The following is a 16,462-nucleotide window of genomic DNA, read 5'->3' as shown; positions in this document are numbered from 1 at the left end:
AATATAGGAGCATAGTAACATAATAGCGTAGAAAACAGTAACATTGTAGCATAGTAACAGGAGCATAGTAATATAGGAAGATAGTAACACAGTAGCATCATAACATAGTAACATAGTAGCACAATAACACAGGAGCATAGTAAAATAGTAGCATAGTAACAGTAGCATAGAAAACATAGTAACATAGTAGCGTAGCAATATAGGAGCATAGTAACATAGCAGTGTAGAAAACATAGTAACATAGTAGCACAGCAACATAGGAGAGTAATAACATAGTAACGTAGTAATATAGGAACAAGAAACATCGTAGTGTAGAAAACATGGTAAGATAGTATCATACTAACATAGTAGCACAGTAACATAGGAGCGTAGTAATATTGTAGCGTAGCAATATAGGAGCATTGTAACAAAGTAGCATAGAAAAAAGTAACACAGTAGTGTGGTAGCATATTAGCATAGTAACATAGCGTAGTAATACAGGAGCATAGCAACGCAGAAACATACAGTAACATACGGTAGTAACGTAAGAAATATAGTAAAACTGTAGCATAGTAGGTTTGGTAACAGTAGCGTACATCGTAGCATGGCAACATAGTGGCATAGGAAACATACTGTAGTGGCGTAGTAACGTAGTCGGATAGGAAACTATCCGAGTTTTAGTAAAACATAGTCGCGTAATGTATTCGTGTAGTAGGATAGTCGCCTAGTTACATAGTAGCACAGCAAAATAGTAGCATAGCGTCGTAACATCGCCGCGTAGTATCGTTATCATATAGTAACAGTAGCATAGTAACAGATGCGGAGTAACATAGTAATGTGGTAAAAAAGTAACAGTAACATTGACATGGTAACATATTTGCATAGTGTAGTATTAACGTAGTTGCATAGTAAAAGTAGAATAGTAACATAGTAGTGTAGTAAAGTACTACCAACAGTAGTACTTAGTAGTACGTAGAAACGTAACATAGTAGCACAGTAGCGTAATAATGTAGTAGTGTAATGTAGTAACAACGTAGCATAGCAGTGTAGTAACATAGGAGGGTAATAATGCAGTAGTGTGGTAAGTAACATATTAGCGTAGTAGCAGAGTAGCATAGTAACCTAACATGGTAATGCAGTAGTGTAATAACAGTAGCGCAGTCAAGTGACATAGTAGTGTACTAACGTAACCTAGTAACCTAGTGTAGTAACGTAGTAGTGGAGTCATTTGTGTGCTGAAATGAACACATGAATGCCAACTAATGAAGTGTGTCTCCTTTTCTGCCCCCAGCACCCAACACCGCGCCGTACGGCAGCACAGGAAGTGCACACGTCCCGCTGGCCTGCAGGTACCTGGTCCTGGCTCTCACCCTGATGGGCGTGTACTAGCGGCGGCACGGAGGGCAAAGTGACTGTGGAGAGCATTTCAGAGTCTTTGCGGACGAGGAATCCAATGGGGGTGCGGCAAAGGGGGGAAAATAATCACTCGCTTTTCTTTTTGTCACAGTGAACTTCATGTAAATACTATTTGTTGTTACTTTTTTATGTTCTGATTGATGGATGAATCAGCCCCTCCCCTCTTGCGTCACATCCAATCGCATCATCAGCTCAGCTTCCCCTAACGTGTGCGTCGTTTATCTCCGCGCCTGGAGAGGAACAACTGTGCCAATTCTCTCAGTACACACAATTACCATGACAGTGTTCTTTTGAATGTATTGTTGGAGGCTGAATGAAGGAAAAAGTCATTTGTAGGATCGCAAACGGTGACGTCTCTTCATTATGTTCGGGACGTCCAAGTAGCAAAGTCGACTGTCGCTTGTCCTTGTTTTCCGGTTCACTCAAAAAGCTTTCTTTTGTGAAAGTGAATGAAACGATGGCGCACACGCGAAGGGAGGAACACCGTCGCCTCGTTTCCGTGTGTCTGCTCGCGGCTGCAAACGCTTTGGTTGGCGAAGGAAAAAGCCGAGCTCGCGTGTGTCTTCAGGATTTAGTGGTTGTTAGCATGACTGTCATCGAAAGGGGGGCGCGGAGTGCTTCATTTGTTTTACAAGGCATTCCATTCTGCATGGCGTTGTAGCACAGTGCTGGGGGCCTTTCCAAATGGATTTCCGCTGCGTTCAAGAATGCTGGGAAGTCTGTAATTTGAGTTAACGGACACAAAAAGCTAGTCACCCGAATATAAGACCGCATTTTTCCCTAGAAATACGTCTGAAAGAGACCAGTTGTCTTATATTTGAGGGTATAGAGATTCGAAAGACTTGTCAGAGCTTTTCTTCCTGTCACTCACAGACACCCGTTACCTGTTTCCAGCATGGAATGATATGCTTTTTTTATTGAAAACCTGTTTGGTACTTTCTGTCTTAAAATTCAACGTCCAAAAGCGGTTCTTGAAAAAGAGGTTTTATATTCAGGGTCGTCTTATATTCTAACCCGAGTTGCGTTCCGATGCCCTCCACCCGCCGACTTCCCAGTTTTCTGGACTGCAGCGTCTTTCTCTAAAACCATTTTTCTTGTGAACACATTTAGCCTGTCATGAAAAATGCTTACTGACAACATGCTAACAGCTAAAAACAATGTAGACACACAAGCGGAACGGTCCATAGAGTCCATCGGAAGTCCAGATAAATCAAGTACTACGTTTTGTTTTGTGAATTCAGTCCAAATGTTCCATTGTGACTTTGAGTATTTAACATGTTCACCTTCCAGTATCTTATCAGTCTGCAGTGTACACAGATACTGTAATGCCTTAATAGTCACGCAAGGACATTCCCAAACGGGCCAATCAATTCAATCCAAACAAACTGAAAATGAGGCAATTAGGTCCAAATTCAAAGTACTTGGATGTAGTAGTATGCTTGTATGCAGTAACCTCACGTGAACTTGCAACTGAAATAGCCATGACAGCTAAAGCACAAACACTGTTAGCGCTTTTGTGGTGATTCTTTTTCGGTTCCTATTCTTAGCTTGGTTAACAAAAAAAAGAAAAAAAAAGACAGAAAAGAAGAAATCTGCAGCGTATGATCTTGTGTTAAATGTGAAGCTACGATGAACATATATTTATTTGCTTCAGTGTATAAAGAACGCGTGGAAGAGCCGCTTGTTTTGAACGGGTCGCAGGAGGGCACACTTGGGTTTATTTGTTGAAAAAATCTGTTCGTGTTTGCAATCCACCAAGCTACTTTTTAAAGCGCAGGGGGAGCACACCAATATAACAGTATTAAAAGGCAGATGTGTGTGTGCGTGTGCGTGTGTGTGTGGACAAAGTATGGATACTTTGTATCTTTGGAGCGTGTCGTCCTTGTCTTCAGACAGCCTGCTTGTGCTGCATGTCCAACTTCAATGTCCGTCCTTTGTTTGCTTTCTACATTTGGAATTTTTTGACATTCCATTTTTTGTTTGCTCCTTGCAAGCAGCGATGGCCCGCGAGTATTCCACATAAAATACCGCTGGTGTTGAATTGGTTGGAAGCTGCGATGGGAGAGGCTTTTCTTCATTGGGTGTGGGTGCGGCCCAAGATGCGAGCAAGCAGCCAAGAAAGTCTTTATTAAATCTCCAAGGTATTGCATCAGAGCCCAAAAAGGGGGGGGGAATCTAAATATCTAAACACAGGAATTCACTTATCACCAATTAACAGCGATAAACGAGGGATTGCTGTGCTCCAACCCATATGTGGGTTTGTCTCAGAGTAGCTGCTGAGTCATGTTTAACGTGCCCTATCATGCGTATTTGTTAGCCCTCCCCTCTGTCCTCGAACGCATCATCAAAGTCTTCCACAGAGCCCAGCTGGCCAGACGCCACGGCGCATCGGATTAGCCCGCCTTTGCTTCGCGTTGCCGTTATTGACTACGCTTGATGCTAAATCTCTTCTGGCATATTTGCAAACATAAAACGCGTCTTCATTGCGTCCCACAATACACCGAGGCTGGCTCGGATGCACGCTCGCATCAGCGTGACTGATCAACTCCCAGCCGTGAGCGATGACCTCGAGTCCTAATGAAAATGTTGATTTAGAAGCGGGAAAAGCTTACCGCCTCGGCCACCTGCTGGCTTTCCAAAAAAAATGCGTGTAAAACTGTCATTTCAGAGCAACTCACCTGACGTATCGAGGTCAAGCTGATGCCCCCAGGGCAGGGGAGTGGGGGGGGGTCCAACAGGTACTGTATTGAATGTGGCTTCAAAGTATTTCATGGAACGCGACATCGCTGAAAAAGTAGACTCTTCATGACAGCAAGCAGTAAAGGAGTGCACTACTTGGTTGCCACCAGCAGAGGCGCTGTTGTTTCAATCTCAGAACATGATGGCAGCAATGTAATACGGACTATTAGGGCCACATTGAAAAAAAACCCTTAGATTTCGAGAATAACGTCGTACATTTCCGAGAATAAAGACGTACATTTACGAGGAAAAAAATTTGTACATTTACGAGAATAAAGTCGTGCATTTCCGTGAAAAAAAGTCGTACATTTACGAGAATAAAGTTGTACGTTTACGAGAAAGAAATTCGTACATTTACGAGAAAAAAAGGCGTACGTTTCAGAGAATAAAGTCATACATTTACAAGAATAAAGTTGTACATTTACAAGAAAAAAAGTCATAACTTTATGAGAAAAAAAGTCGTAATAATACCTTTGTCCAAGGTCAAATGTCACATAAGTCCCCCTTTTCATAGCTGTCTCAGGCAACGCCTGTTCCGACTGTAACTGTAACTGTAACTATGTAACTGTATGTTACAGGCATTGCCGGAGACAGCTATGAAAAGGGGGGACTTATGTGGCCGTTGGCCTTGGGCATGTCACTACGCGATATGGACCCGGAACTCAATCGGTGCCGCGCATGCCCGAGGGCTACGTCACTTCCTTCTTTAGCAAATTTTTACGACAGTGCTTCTGCGACGTCACGTGTTGTGGTAGTTATTATTTTTGAAATGTATGAACATGAACATAAATGGTCAATAACCACACTTCATGGATGTAATATATTGGGAGGTTATTCTACAAGTGACTCTGTTTCTGTCGTCTTGTGACATCCACCGAGAATGAGCTACGTGAAAACGTACGTAATGCACGCAGCGCAGTCGTAAACGTCATGCAAACGTCTAACATGTGACTGCCAAGAAACAGGCCGAGCGGACGTAGAAGCATTCTGCACATGCGTAGAAACCAGCTGAACCCCTCGCGTTCCGGGTACGTATTGCGTCGTGACGGGACGTGTGGAGGGGGAAGGCGGAAGTGAGGGAAGGGCTAGCTAGACATGCTAATTTGTTTGTGCTCATCTGCTCGTTGTAAATCAAAGCTTGCCTGAAGCAAGAGGAAAGTTTCCTTCCTTCATGAAGATCTGTGCTCTATTTTCCCTCTGACACGTGTGGCATGATGACACGTAATATTACCACTTTATTCTCGAAATCTCTGATATTTTTTGTTTTACAATGTGGCCCAAATACTCCATTGTAGCTATGAGACGTTTAGCTGGTTCAGAACATTCAGTATTTATGAATAATTGATCCGCTAAACGACTGAAGGAAATTGTCGTTTTCCCAATGTCACTGTCCCGCTGAAGGTCCAAAGTGTTAGTATTCATTGTCGACCACTCAGAAAGACTGCAGCGTCTTGGCAACCGGCTATTCAAGGACTGAAGGTGTCATTCCAAAAAAAACACTCCCATGCTTGGAATGTAATTGGCGACTGAAAGCCCAGCAGCAGCTGCTTGATTCCAGCAAAACACTGCTGAAGGGTGGCACGCGACACTTGGTTATTTTCTATCAACAGTCCAAGTGCAAAGTTATTTTGTGCAGTTGTGTGTTTGTGTCCATCGACAACTGGCACAATTTACATAAACCGTGACATCTATCCCTTACCTCTTTTCATTTTTACCCCTGGAGGCAACAGTAATCGCTCAGGCACCGGTCGGGCCAAATCTACAACGGCCACACAGAAGAAAACAATCTGCGATTTTGAGAATAAAGTGGAAAATTTTCGAGAAAAAAATCGTAACGTTACCGTAGCCCGAGACCAAAGGTGACATCTTCATAGCTGTCTCAGGTAAGGCCTGCTACACCAGAGTATTCAAATAATCTTGGATTTTGAGAATAAGTCCTAAATGTACAAGAAAAAAGGTGTCATACTATGAGAATAAAGTCCCACATTTACGAGAAAAAACTCGTATCTTTATGTTACAGGCACTGCCTGAGCCAGCTATGAAAAGGGGGGACTTTTGTGAGCTTTGGTTTTGGCCATGCGGAGGTGAGAAGGGTGCTCATCTAAACGCTAGATGTTTTGCTGCCACGTTATAAATAAAAGCTTGCCTGAAGCAAGAGGAAAGTTTCCTTCCTTCCTGAAGAGCTATGCTCCATTTTCCCTCTGACACGTATGACACGTAATATTACAACTTTTATCTTGTAAATTTACGAAATTTTCTCATAAATTTACGACTTTATTCTCGAAATCTGATCTTTTTTTTTTCAATGAGGCCCTAACACTCCGTCGTACAAATCCATATGAACCAAACGCAAACAGTTAGTGGTTTGGGCCGCAACATACAGTATCGGAAAACAGGCCAAAATGCAGATGACTGTTTTTCAAAGTCAAAGCTGATGTGTGTGACTATCCCGTTTTACCTAAAACACAAATAGCTATGCTGTCATGGATGACTAAGGACATTCAAAAATATATTTACATTTGAGAGGCTGAAATCAGAGGATATTTAGATTTTTAAATCATAAAACGATTAACGGAATACCAAAACAGTTGTCGATGAATTGTATAATTGATGAATTGTTGGAGCGCTAAACATCATTACATTTCTCTTGAAATTACAGCAACAAACGGTGACCTTTGACCATACCTGTCAAGCCGGTCTACTCGGCAACATCGGTGGAAGACCAGAATTTCCCTCATTTTCCCGAATGTTCCCTTATGTTCAGATGCAAATGTTGACAGGTATGTCTAAGAAGGACGACAAATGAAAGCGTAATAACAAGCAGATGCGTTTAAGTCTGTTTTTTCCCAAGTACAGTAGCTTTCCGGCACACAAAGGAAGGCTTGTTTGTTGGTATTACCACAGTGACTCGAGCTGACACTTCCCTGCAATGCAGCTGCAAAAAGCAGCTCCTCGGAGACGTTGGCTTTAAACAAACAGGAGATATGGTGTATAGGAAACATCACAACAAACCCCAGCAGCCAGGGTGCATCTACTGTGTCGTGTGTTTGCAATGCGGGGAGGCGAGATGGCACCTCCAAAATAGACTGCAAACAATGCAGTGCATTGCTTTCTAAAGGGAAGTGTTACGACCACACTGAAAAGGAGAAATTATTGTACAATTGTGTGAATAATGGTGTAATATTAGGAAAAAATATTTTTTTTTAGAGAAAAAGGTAGTCAATGTCGACATTCCCACGTTTAAACGCACCAGAGGCAGCCATTCCGTGTACAGGAGAACCTCGGGTTACAAACAAGTTACGTTCGTAGACGTCACTCACACTGTACACATGAAGGACATACAGTCATAAAACAATTAAATGTTAAAGTAATTTAAAAAAGACATAATTTCCTTACTTTTATCCTTGTGGTTGTCTCGAAGGGGCGTTGCGAGGGAGGGAGAGAGGCTTATTGGGAGGAGGACGTGTCAATAATGAGATCACTCCACTACACTGTTGTCACTGTCCTTTTCATAGGAGATCCTTCCACACGTTTAAAGACATCATCTGTATCCTTCACGATGGTCCCCGTGTTTGAGCGGCTTGGACTGCGTATGCAACCAATGTTGATTCGTCCGCTTTCGGAACATTTGATCTAATTTCCCGTCACTTTCCTTTTCTTTGACGCACTGCATCAGAAGAGTCTGCCTCAAATTTGGTAGGCGTCGTCATATAAAATGTCATAACACAAAATGGCATAATATGACAATACACAATGGGAGTGCATTGTAACCACAACATGTCATAACAGGAAGTGCCGTAATGCAAAATGTTATAATACAAAACGAGATAACACAAAACATCGTAACATGAAATGCCGTGAACCAAAATGCCATAACACAAAATGTTATAACGTGAAATGCTGTGATATGACAATGTACAACGGGAGAGCGTTGTGACCTCAAAACATCCATCCATCCATTTTCTATACCGCTTCTTCCTCATTAGGGTCGCGGGGGCATGCTGGAGCCTATCCCAGCTGACTTCGGGCGACAGGCGGGGTACACCCTGGACTGGTGGCCAGCCAATGGCAGGGCACATATAGACAAACAACCATTCACACTCACATTCATACCTATGGACAATTTAGAGTCTCCAATTAACCTCACCTGCATGTTTTTGGAATGTGGGAGGAAGCCGGAGTACCCGGAGAAAACCCACGCGCACACGGGGAGAACATGCAAACTCCACACAGAAATGCCCAGGGGAGAATCGAACCCAGGTCTTCCCGATCTCCAGGCTGTTACTGTGTTGGCCAACGTGCTAACCACTAGACCACCGTGCAGCCCACCTCAAAACATCATCATATAAAATGTCGTGACATGAAATGCCATAACCCGAGATGTTATAATGCAAAATGTCATAACACAAATTTCCGTAATATGACAATATACAATGGGATGTGTCGTAACCACAACATGAAACAGCATGACACAAAATTCCTTGATACAAAACGACATAGCACAAAATGTCATAACATGAAATGCCGTAATACAAAATGTCATAACTTGAAATGCCATAATATGAATCCCCATAACACAAAATGTCATAACTTGAAATGCCATAATATGAAACCCCATAACACAAAATGTCATAACTTGAAATGCCGTAACACGAAATGTTGCAGTACAAAACATCATAACATGAAATGCCGTAACACAAAATGACGTAACACAAAATGTCATAACCTGAAATGCCATAGTATGAAACCCCATAACACAAAATGTCATAACTTGAAATGCCGTAACACGAAATGTTGCAGTACAAAACATCATAACATGAAATGCCGTAACACAAAATGTCATAACCTGAAATGCCATAATATGAAACCCCATAACACAAAATGTCATAACTTGAAATGCCATAATATGAAACCCCATAACACAAAATGTCATAACTTGAAATGCCGTAACACGAAATGTTGCAGTACAAAACATCATAACATGAAATGCCGTAATACAAAATGTCATAACTTGAAATGCCGTAATATGAAACCCCATAATACAAAATGTCATAACTTGAAATGCCGTAATATGAAACCCCATAACACAAAATGTCATAACCTGAAATGCCGTAACACGAAATGTTGTAGTACAAAACATCATAACATGAAATGCCATAACACGAAATGTCCTAACACAAAATGTCATAACTTGAAATGCCGTAACATGAATCCCCATAACACAAAATGCCATAACACAAAATGTTGTTACTATGAAACGCTGTAATATCAAACGTCTTAACACAAAATGTCATAACATGAAATGCCGCAATATGAAACCCCATAACACAAAATGCCATAACCCGAAATGCCGTAACACGAAATGTTGCAGTACAAAACATCATAACATGAAATGCCGTAACACAAAATGTCATAACCTGGAATGCCATAATATGAAACCCCATAACACAAAATGTCATAACATGAAATGCCATAATATGAAACCCCATAACACAAAATGTCATAACTTGAAATGCCTTAATATGAAACCCCATAACACAAAATGTCATAACTTGAAATGCCGTAACACGAAATGTTGCAGTACAAAACATCTTAACATGAAATGCCGTATCACAAAATGACGTAACACAAAATGTCATAACCTGAAATGCCATAGTATGAAACCCCATAACACAAAATGTCAGAACTTGAAATGCCGTAATATGAAACCCCATAACACAAAATGTCATAACTTGAAATGCCGTAACACGAAATGTTGCAGTACAAAACATCATAACATGAAATGCCGTAATACAAAATGTCATAACTTGAAATGCCGTAATATGAAACCCCATAATACAAAATGTCATAACTTGAAATGCCGTAATATGAAACCCCATAACACAAAATGACATAACCTGAAATGCCGTAACACGAAATGTTGTAGTACAAAACATCATAACATGAAATGCCATAACACGAAATGTCCTAACACAAAATGTCATAACTTGAAATGCCGTAACATGAATCCCCATAACACAAAATGCCATAACACAAAATGTTGTTAATATGAAACGCTGTAATATCAAACGTCTTAACACAAAATGTCATAACATGAAATGCCGCAATATGAAACCCCATAACACAAAATGCCATAACCCGAAATGCCGTAACACGAAATGTTGCAGTACAAAACATCATAACATGAAATGCCGTAACACAAAATGTCATAACCTGAAATGCCATAATATGAAACCCCATAACACAAAATGTCATAACATGAAATGCCATAATATGAAACCCCATAACACAAAATGTCATAACTTGAAATGCCGCAATATGAAACCCCATAACACAAAATGCCATAACCCGAAATGCCGTAACACGAAATGTTGCAGTACAAAACATCATAACATGAAATGCCGTATCACAAAATGACGTAACACAAAATGTCATAACCTGAAATGCCATAGTATGAAACCCCATAACACAAAATGTCATAACTTGAAATGCCGTAATATGAAACCCCATAACACAAAATGTCATAACTTGAAATGCCGTAACACGAAATGTTGCAGTACAAAACATCATAACATGAAATGCCGTAATACAAAATGTCATAACTTGAAATGCCGTAATATGAAACCCCATAATACAAAATGTCATAACTTGAAATGCCGTAATATGAAACCCCATAACACAAAATGTCATAACCTGAAATGCCGTAACACGAAATGTTGTAGTACAAAACATCATAACATGAAATGCCATAACACGAAATGTCCTAACACAAAATGTCATAACTTGAAATGCCGTAACATGAATCCCCATAACACAAAATGCCATAACACAAAATGTTGTTACTATGAAACGCTGTAATATCAAACGTCTTAACACAAAATGTCATAACATGAAATGCCGCAATATGAAACCCCATAACACAAAATGCCATAACCCGAAATGCCGTAACATGAAATGTTGCAGTACAAAACATCATAACATGAAATGCCGTAACACAAAATGTCATAACCTGGAATGCCATAATATGAAACCCCATAACACAAAATGTCATAACATGAAATGCCATAATATGAAACCCCATAACACAAAATGTCATAACTTGAAATGCCTTAATATGAAACCCCATAACACAAAATGTCATAACTTGAAATGCCGTAACACGAAATGTTGCAGTACAAAACATCTTAACATGAAATGCCGTATCACAAAATGACGTAACACAAAATGTCATAACCTGAAATGCCATAGTATGAAACCCCATAACACAAAATGTCAGAACTTGAAATGCCGTAATATGAAACCCCATAACACAAAATGTCATAACTTGAAATGCCGTAACACGAAATGTTGCAGTACAAAACATCATAACATGAAATGCCGTAATACAAAATGTCATAACTTGAAATGCCGTAATATGAAACCCCATAATACAAAATGTCATAACTTGAAATGCCGTAATATGAAACCCCATAACACAAAATGTCATAACCTGAAATGCCGTAACACGAAATGTTGTAGTACAAAACATCATAACATGAAATGCCATAACACGAAATGTCCTAACACAAAATGTCATAACTTGAAATGCCGTAACATGAATCCCCATAACACAAAATGCCATAACACAAAATGTTGTTACTATGAAACGCTGTAATATCAAACGTCTTAACACAAAATGTCATAACATGAAATGCCGCAATATGAAACCCCATAACACAAAATGCCATAACCCGAAATGCCGTAACACGAAATGTTGCAGTACAAAACATCATAACATGAAATGCCGTAAGACAAAATGTGGTTAACTTGAAACGCCAGAACATGAAAGGACTACGGTAACACAAGGACTGCCTGTTTAAAGGGTTTTTCAGTGTGGTCCTAATGCTCCTTGGATTTTATTCAGTGTGTTCAACGTAGCAACATGCTGTATCATCACTGAACTCCACTCCTGCTCACTTCTGGTGGATCTGATGGAATCGGTGGCGTCCCTGTTCAACAAAGTCTTTTTTTCTTGTATTTGATGTATTATTTTGGTACTTTAGTTTGTTTTTTCGAGGGAGTTTGGCTGTGTTGTTAATGAACTTTTCCTGTGCCTTTGTGATTTCTTGGGTTTTTTTTGGGAGGGGTTTTGCACTGTGACTCCAGTCCAACAGTCACGCTGCACTTCCCTGAGCAGCAGACAACAACCAACAACCGCATTCACTTGGCCGACTGAAGTCCTTCTGTCAAACACGGACACTTGGGGTGGGGGGGTCAAAATACATGTGTTTGCCACCTCCTTGCAGGAGAAAAAGTTAAAAAAGCAGTTTGAGAGAACTTCTTCATTGAAGTTGATACAGGAAAAATCAAATATATATATATCATTTTCGTCAGTGTGCTAGTGTGGCAGCTGCCATTGTTAGGAGTGGATGTTTTTTTAAAAAGTCAAGCGAGGCCTCGATATTTAACCAGTCGAGTGGAAAATGAGTTTGCCCGAGCTAAGGCTAAGGTTTCTTTGTTTTGTTTTTTGTAAGCAACGTGTCTCATTCACTCCCATTGGTTGGCAACCTCACCAAGACACAATGAAAAGAAAAAGAGTGACAGGCAATGTTAGGATGTTGTGTGCACATCTTTCGAGTTTTTATTTTGCGCTTAAGCCGGGGGTGTCCCAAGGCTGCAGCTGTTTTTTATTAGCCCGCAATGTACAGCAAAACAGAAGGAGAGAATGTTCACGAGATATACTGTATTAGACATGACACTAATTTGCGAAGTAAGATGATGATGATTAACATACATGAGATTGCTTTTAGCATCTTTAATGCATAAAATGTGTCAAAGTGCCCCCCCATCCTTCCATGTTTACATATGGAAAAAGTTTGGACACCCCCGGTCTAAGTGGACTCTTACACAAGTACAACATGTAAAAAAAAAAAGAGTCTGTCTTTGCTATCATTGTTTGAAAAATAGTGGCTTCCTGATTCTGAGGGTCCCATGCTCAAGTCTCTTTTTGTTATTTGTTTTTCATTGTCGTTTTTTTTTTTTTTAATTTGAAAAAGATTTTTAAAAAATGATGTGAGGAGGATGGCAATGTTTACTCCAATGTGTTTGAAGGTCCTTTTAGGTGCCACTTGTATATTTATAGGCTCTAAATCACTGGAATGATATACATAAAGTGGCATTTACCTATACCTATATATATATATATTTAAATATATAAATATATATTGATCTTTGTCCAGATACAAGAAAATCCATGTACTTTAATTAATTTAAAGCTTACATTGTGTACAGTATAGCACGTATGCAAGTCAATTTTCATCATGTTTGATGTAATTTTGTAGCAGTGGTTTGATACTAATAAATGGCAGTCGATGATGGAATTGTAAAAATGTGGTCAGCTGGTGATTTTATTGGCGCTCCAGGCCGCTGAGTACAGTGACAGTTTAGAATCTGGTGACCAGAGATGTGCGATTGTGTCGGCGTTTCATGTCTGTCCTTGTGAAATTGCAGGTTCGTTTCGCACATTTAACGTATAAAATGCACAGTTACTCACCACTCATGAATGATGATGCAAGACGATCCGTGAGCAGATGGAAGCAGAGTCACGGTGCGGCCTTTAGCCGGGTTGTCAGGCTAGCACTAATCCACGCGGCTTGCCTGTGTTGGAATTCCTGCACCAACTCATCATCGTATATTAACTTGTGTTGACAGTCAAAGCTGGTGTTTCCCGAGGCAAACAAACTTTGGCGCCTCATAGCAACTGTGACGCGTTCAAGGTCTGCTGAACAAAGTGCGAAATCTCCATGCTTAATGAAAGAAACATCAGTGAAGCATAAAGACTTTAACATGTAAAAACCTTTTTAACGTCGGCATATATATATATATATATATATATATATATTGCGGAGAACTACGCGTGTTTTCTGCGGAAAAAACACTATTTTCTCAGCATAATCATTTTTTGACCAAAATTCTGCAAATTTGTGGGGCCGTGAACGCTGCATCGCATGCTGCATGTGGGAGGAGCCACTGTTTTACACGTGATCATTATTAAATATAGTAACATAAGATTATAATTACATGTAATAAAATAAAATGTATTGGATTCGTATATTGCCTAGGTTCCCAAAGCGGGGTACGCCACTTGTAATTGGGGATATGTGAATAAAAATGAAAAACAATTAACACTTAATACTCGTGCGCATGAACGCATGAACGAATGTTTGCAAGAGCTCGCAAAACTTTAGCGAGATGACGCAAAAGTTTTGCGTTATCTCTCAAAGCTACACTACAGAGAGCCGGTTCTTTTGGATCGGCTCACTAAAAAGAGCCAGCTCTTCCGGCTCCCATGTGGCTTGTCAGATTTTTTAGTTGTCTCAAATTCATTTATGACCCAGTGATGTGTATTGTGTAAAATTAATGACCAATGTAAAAAAACAACATGATATCAAATGTTTATTATTTAAATTGATTCATTTAAACCTCAATGAACAGCTATAAAAATATATTACAATATAAAGGCCCATCTCAATAGACAAATTAGGTCAAAATGGGTCATATATCTCTTCATGCTAATTTCTCACAAACGAATCGGGTCTAAGAGAACCACAGTGTGTTTAACCCCGCCCCTCCCCCTGCTCAGTGTGGACACAGCGATGCCTTTATCGGAAATAAAGAGGAGGAACAAACTTATCAGCTCCCAATTGGCTCCTTTGCTTCATTTCAAAGAGCCAGCTCTTAGAGCCGATTCGTTCATGACCGACACATCACTGTTAGTGTCTCCTGTGTCATCGCTAGCTTGCTGGCTTGTAAATGAATCTTCGGTATGAAGGAGGAAGACTGCTGCAATATGTTTTAACAAGGGTACAAAAACGCTACAGTACAGCAGAACGGCGCCAGGACGACAAGGCACGGTCACAGGAGTGAAAGACTCGTGAGTGACATAATAATTTCTTGTGTCCGACCTGTAGGTTGATCATTGAAATTCAAAGAAAGGTTAAGGGCTGTTTTCCCCAAACCAGGGAACACCGTTTGTTTAAATACCGCGCCGCTCGCGCGTCAGTGAGGAAACGGTAGCTGTTTGTTTGGCAGGAGCCGATCACGAGCTATCAGTGCACTCACAACGAGCTCGTCAACCCACTGGAAATCACGGGAGGTTGACCGTTTTAAAAACGTTTTAGTGATCTTCTTTTATGACGCGCCCACAACAAAGTCACGTTGAATGGGAACATTTACAAGGTGGCGCTGCAGTCACTGGTGCAACGCCGGAGTGCTGACGAACGCTTAAATTCAGCGACCGGAACCAAAATGAGGAACTGGAAGTCCTTTGAGACGAGAGCTGAATGGAAGCCACTAATTGCCCCCCCCCACCCACTGACTCTTTAGTTCCTGGCAGCCAAGTATCGAGTGTTTCGGCGTGAAGATTAACTCTGCAGCCCGCGTTAAGTGGTCCAATAATGAAAGCCCGTGGAGATCGTCAAGATAACACAGCTGGCTGCTTGCATTCAAGTGACTTCACCAACACGACAGGACGCTTGGCTTAATTGAGGAAGGCCACGCTGTCGGAAAACTTTTTACCAAGGTTTTATTTTAACGATGGTCTCACCGGCAGACGCTGCGGAGGTAAGCAGGACATTGAAGGGATGCAAATGAGAGGAGGTGGACTTTATGATCCAGAACGGCTGCGTTAGTCCAGAAAATGACAGCACTGGAAGGCAGCAGGCGAGGAGCGTTTGAGACTCCCACTAATGAGACGCGTGTCTGATCCCTCCTCTCACGCAGCAATTAAGGCGGCCGGTGCAGGACGTTGATTTGGCTTCACGTTGGTCTGTTTGGCAAAGTAACGTGCAAGAGTATCTACCAAATGCAGAATATGACTACACGTCACAGCGTTATTACGCAACATATTTTTAGATATTTTGTCCTCCTCATTTTACTGTCTCTTGCAAATAGTCATAAAAGAGACTTTTTAAAGGGGCCGCATCGAGCATTTGCACCTTTTCAGATGTATACACATAACATGTGGTCGGAACCTTCAGAGACGTTCATGTTCTCAGTCCATTTGTCCAAAGATTGCTGTTTCCATGAGTTGAGTAAAAGGTCACGCCCCAGACCAGCGGTGTCCAAAGCGTGGCCATTCGAAAAATATAATTCAACAAGAAAACTAATAAAAACATTTTAAAAAACACTTTTGTAAAAAAAAAAAAAAACACTTTCGGGGAAAGTTAGGTTAAAGTATAAAGTCAAAATATTAAAGTCATTGTTAGGGTCAGGGTTAAGAATATTAACAAAAACAAAAGTTGGAAAATGGAAAAAAAAGAGCTGTAATTTTACGAGAATAAAGTCAAAA

At 40.6% G+C, this 16,462-nt stretch overlaps 1 protein-coding gene across 3 annotated transcripts in view; it reads left to right on the top strand.

The window, feature by feature from the left end:
- negr1 (neuronal growth regulator 1) overlaps positions 1–13,502 on the top strand; it is a 191,061-nt gene extending 177,559 nt beyond the window's left edge. For all 3 annotated transcript variants that reach the window (XM_054790013.1, XM_054790012.1, XM_054790011.1), the window contains one exon: positions 1,271–13,502. In XM_054790013.1, the coding sequence (XP_054645988.1) occupies positions 1,271–1,368 (98 nt within the window). In that variant the 3' untranslated portion in view covers positions 1,369–13,502. The remainder of the gene's footprint in view (positions 1–1,270) is intronic.
- The last annotated feature ends 2,960 nt before the right edge of the window (positions 13,503–16,462 follow it).

The sequence above is a fragment of the Dunckerocampus dactyliophorus genome, chromosome 10 (assembly GCF_027744805.1).
Source record: "Dunckerocampus dactyliophorus isolate RoL2022-P2 chromosome 10, RoL_Ddac_1.1, whole genome shotgun sequence".
Taxonomy (NCBI): domain Eukaryota; kingdom Metazoa; phylum Chordata; class Actinopteri; order Syngnathiformes; family Syngnathidae; genus Dunckerocampus; species Dunckerocampus dactyliophorus.
Note: the sequence above shows the minus strand (reverse complement) of the source record. Positions and strands in the feature narration are given on the sequence as shown.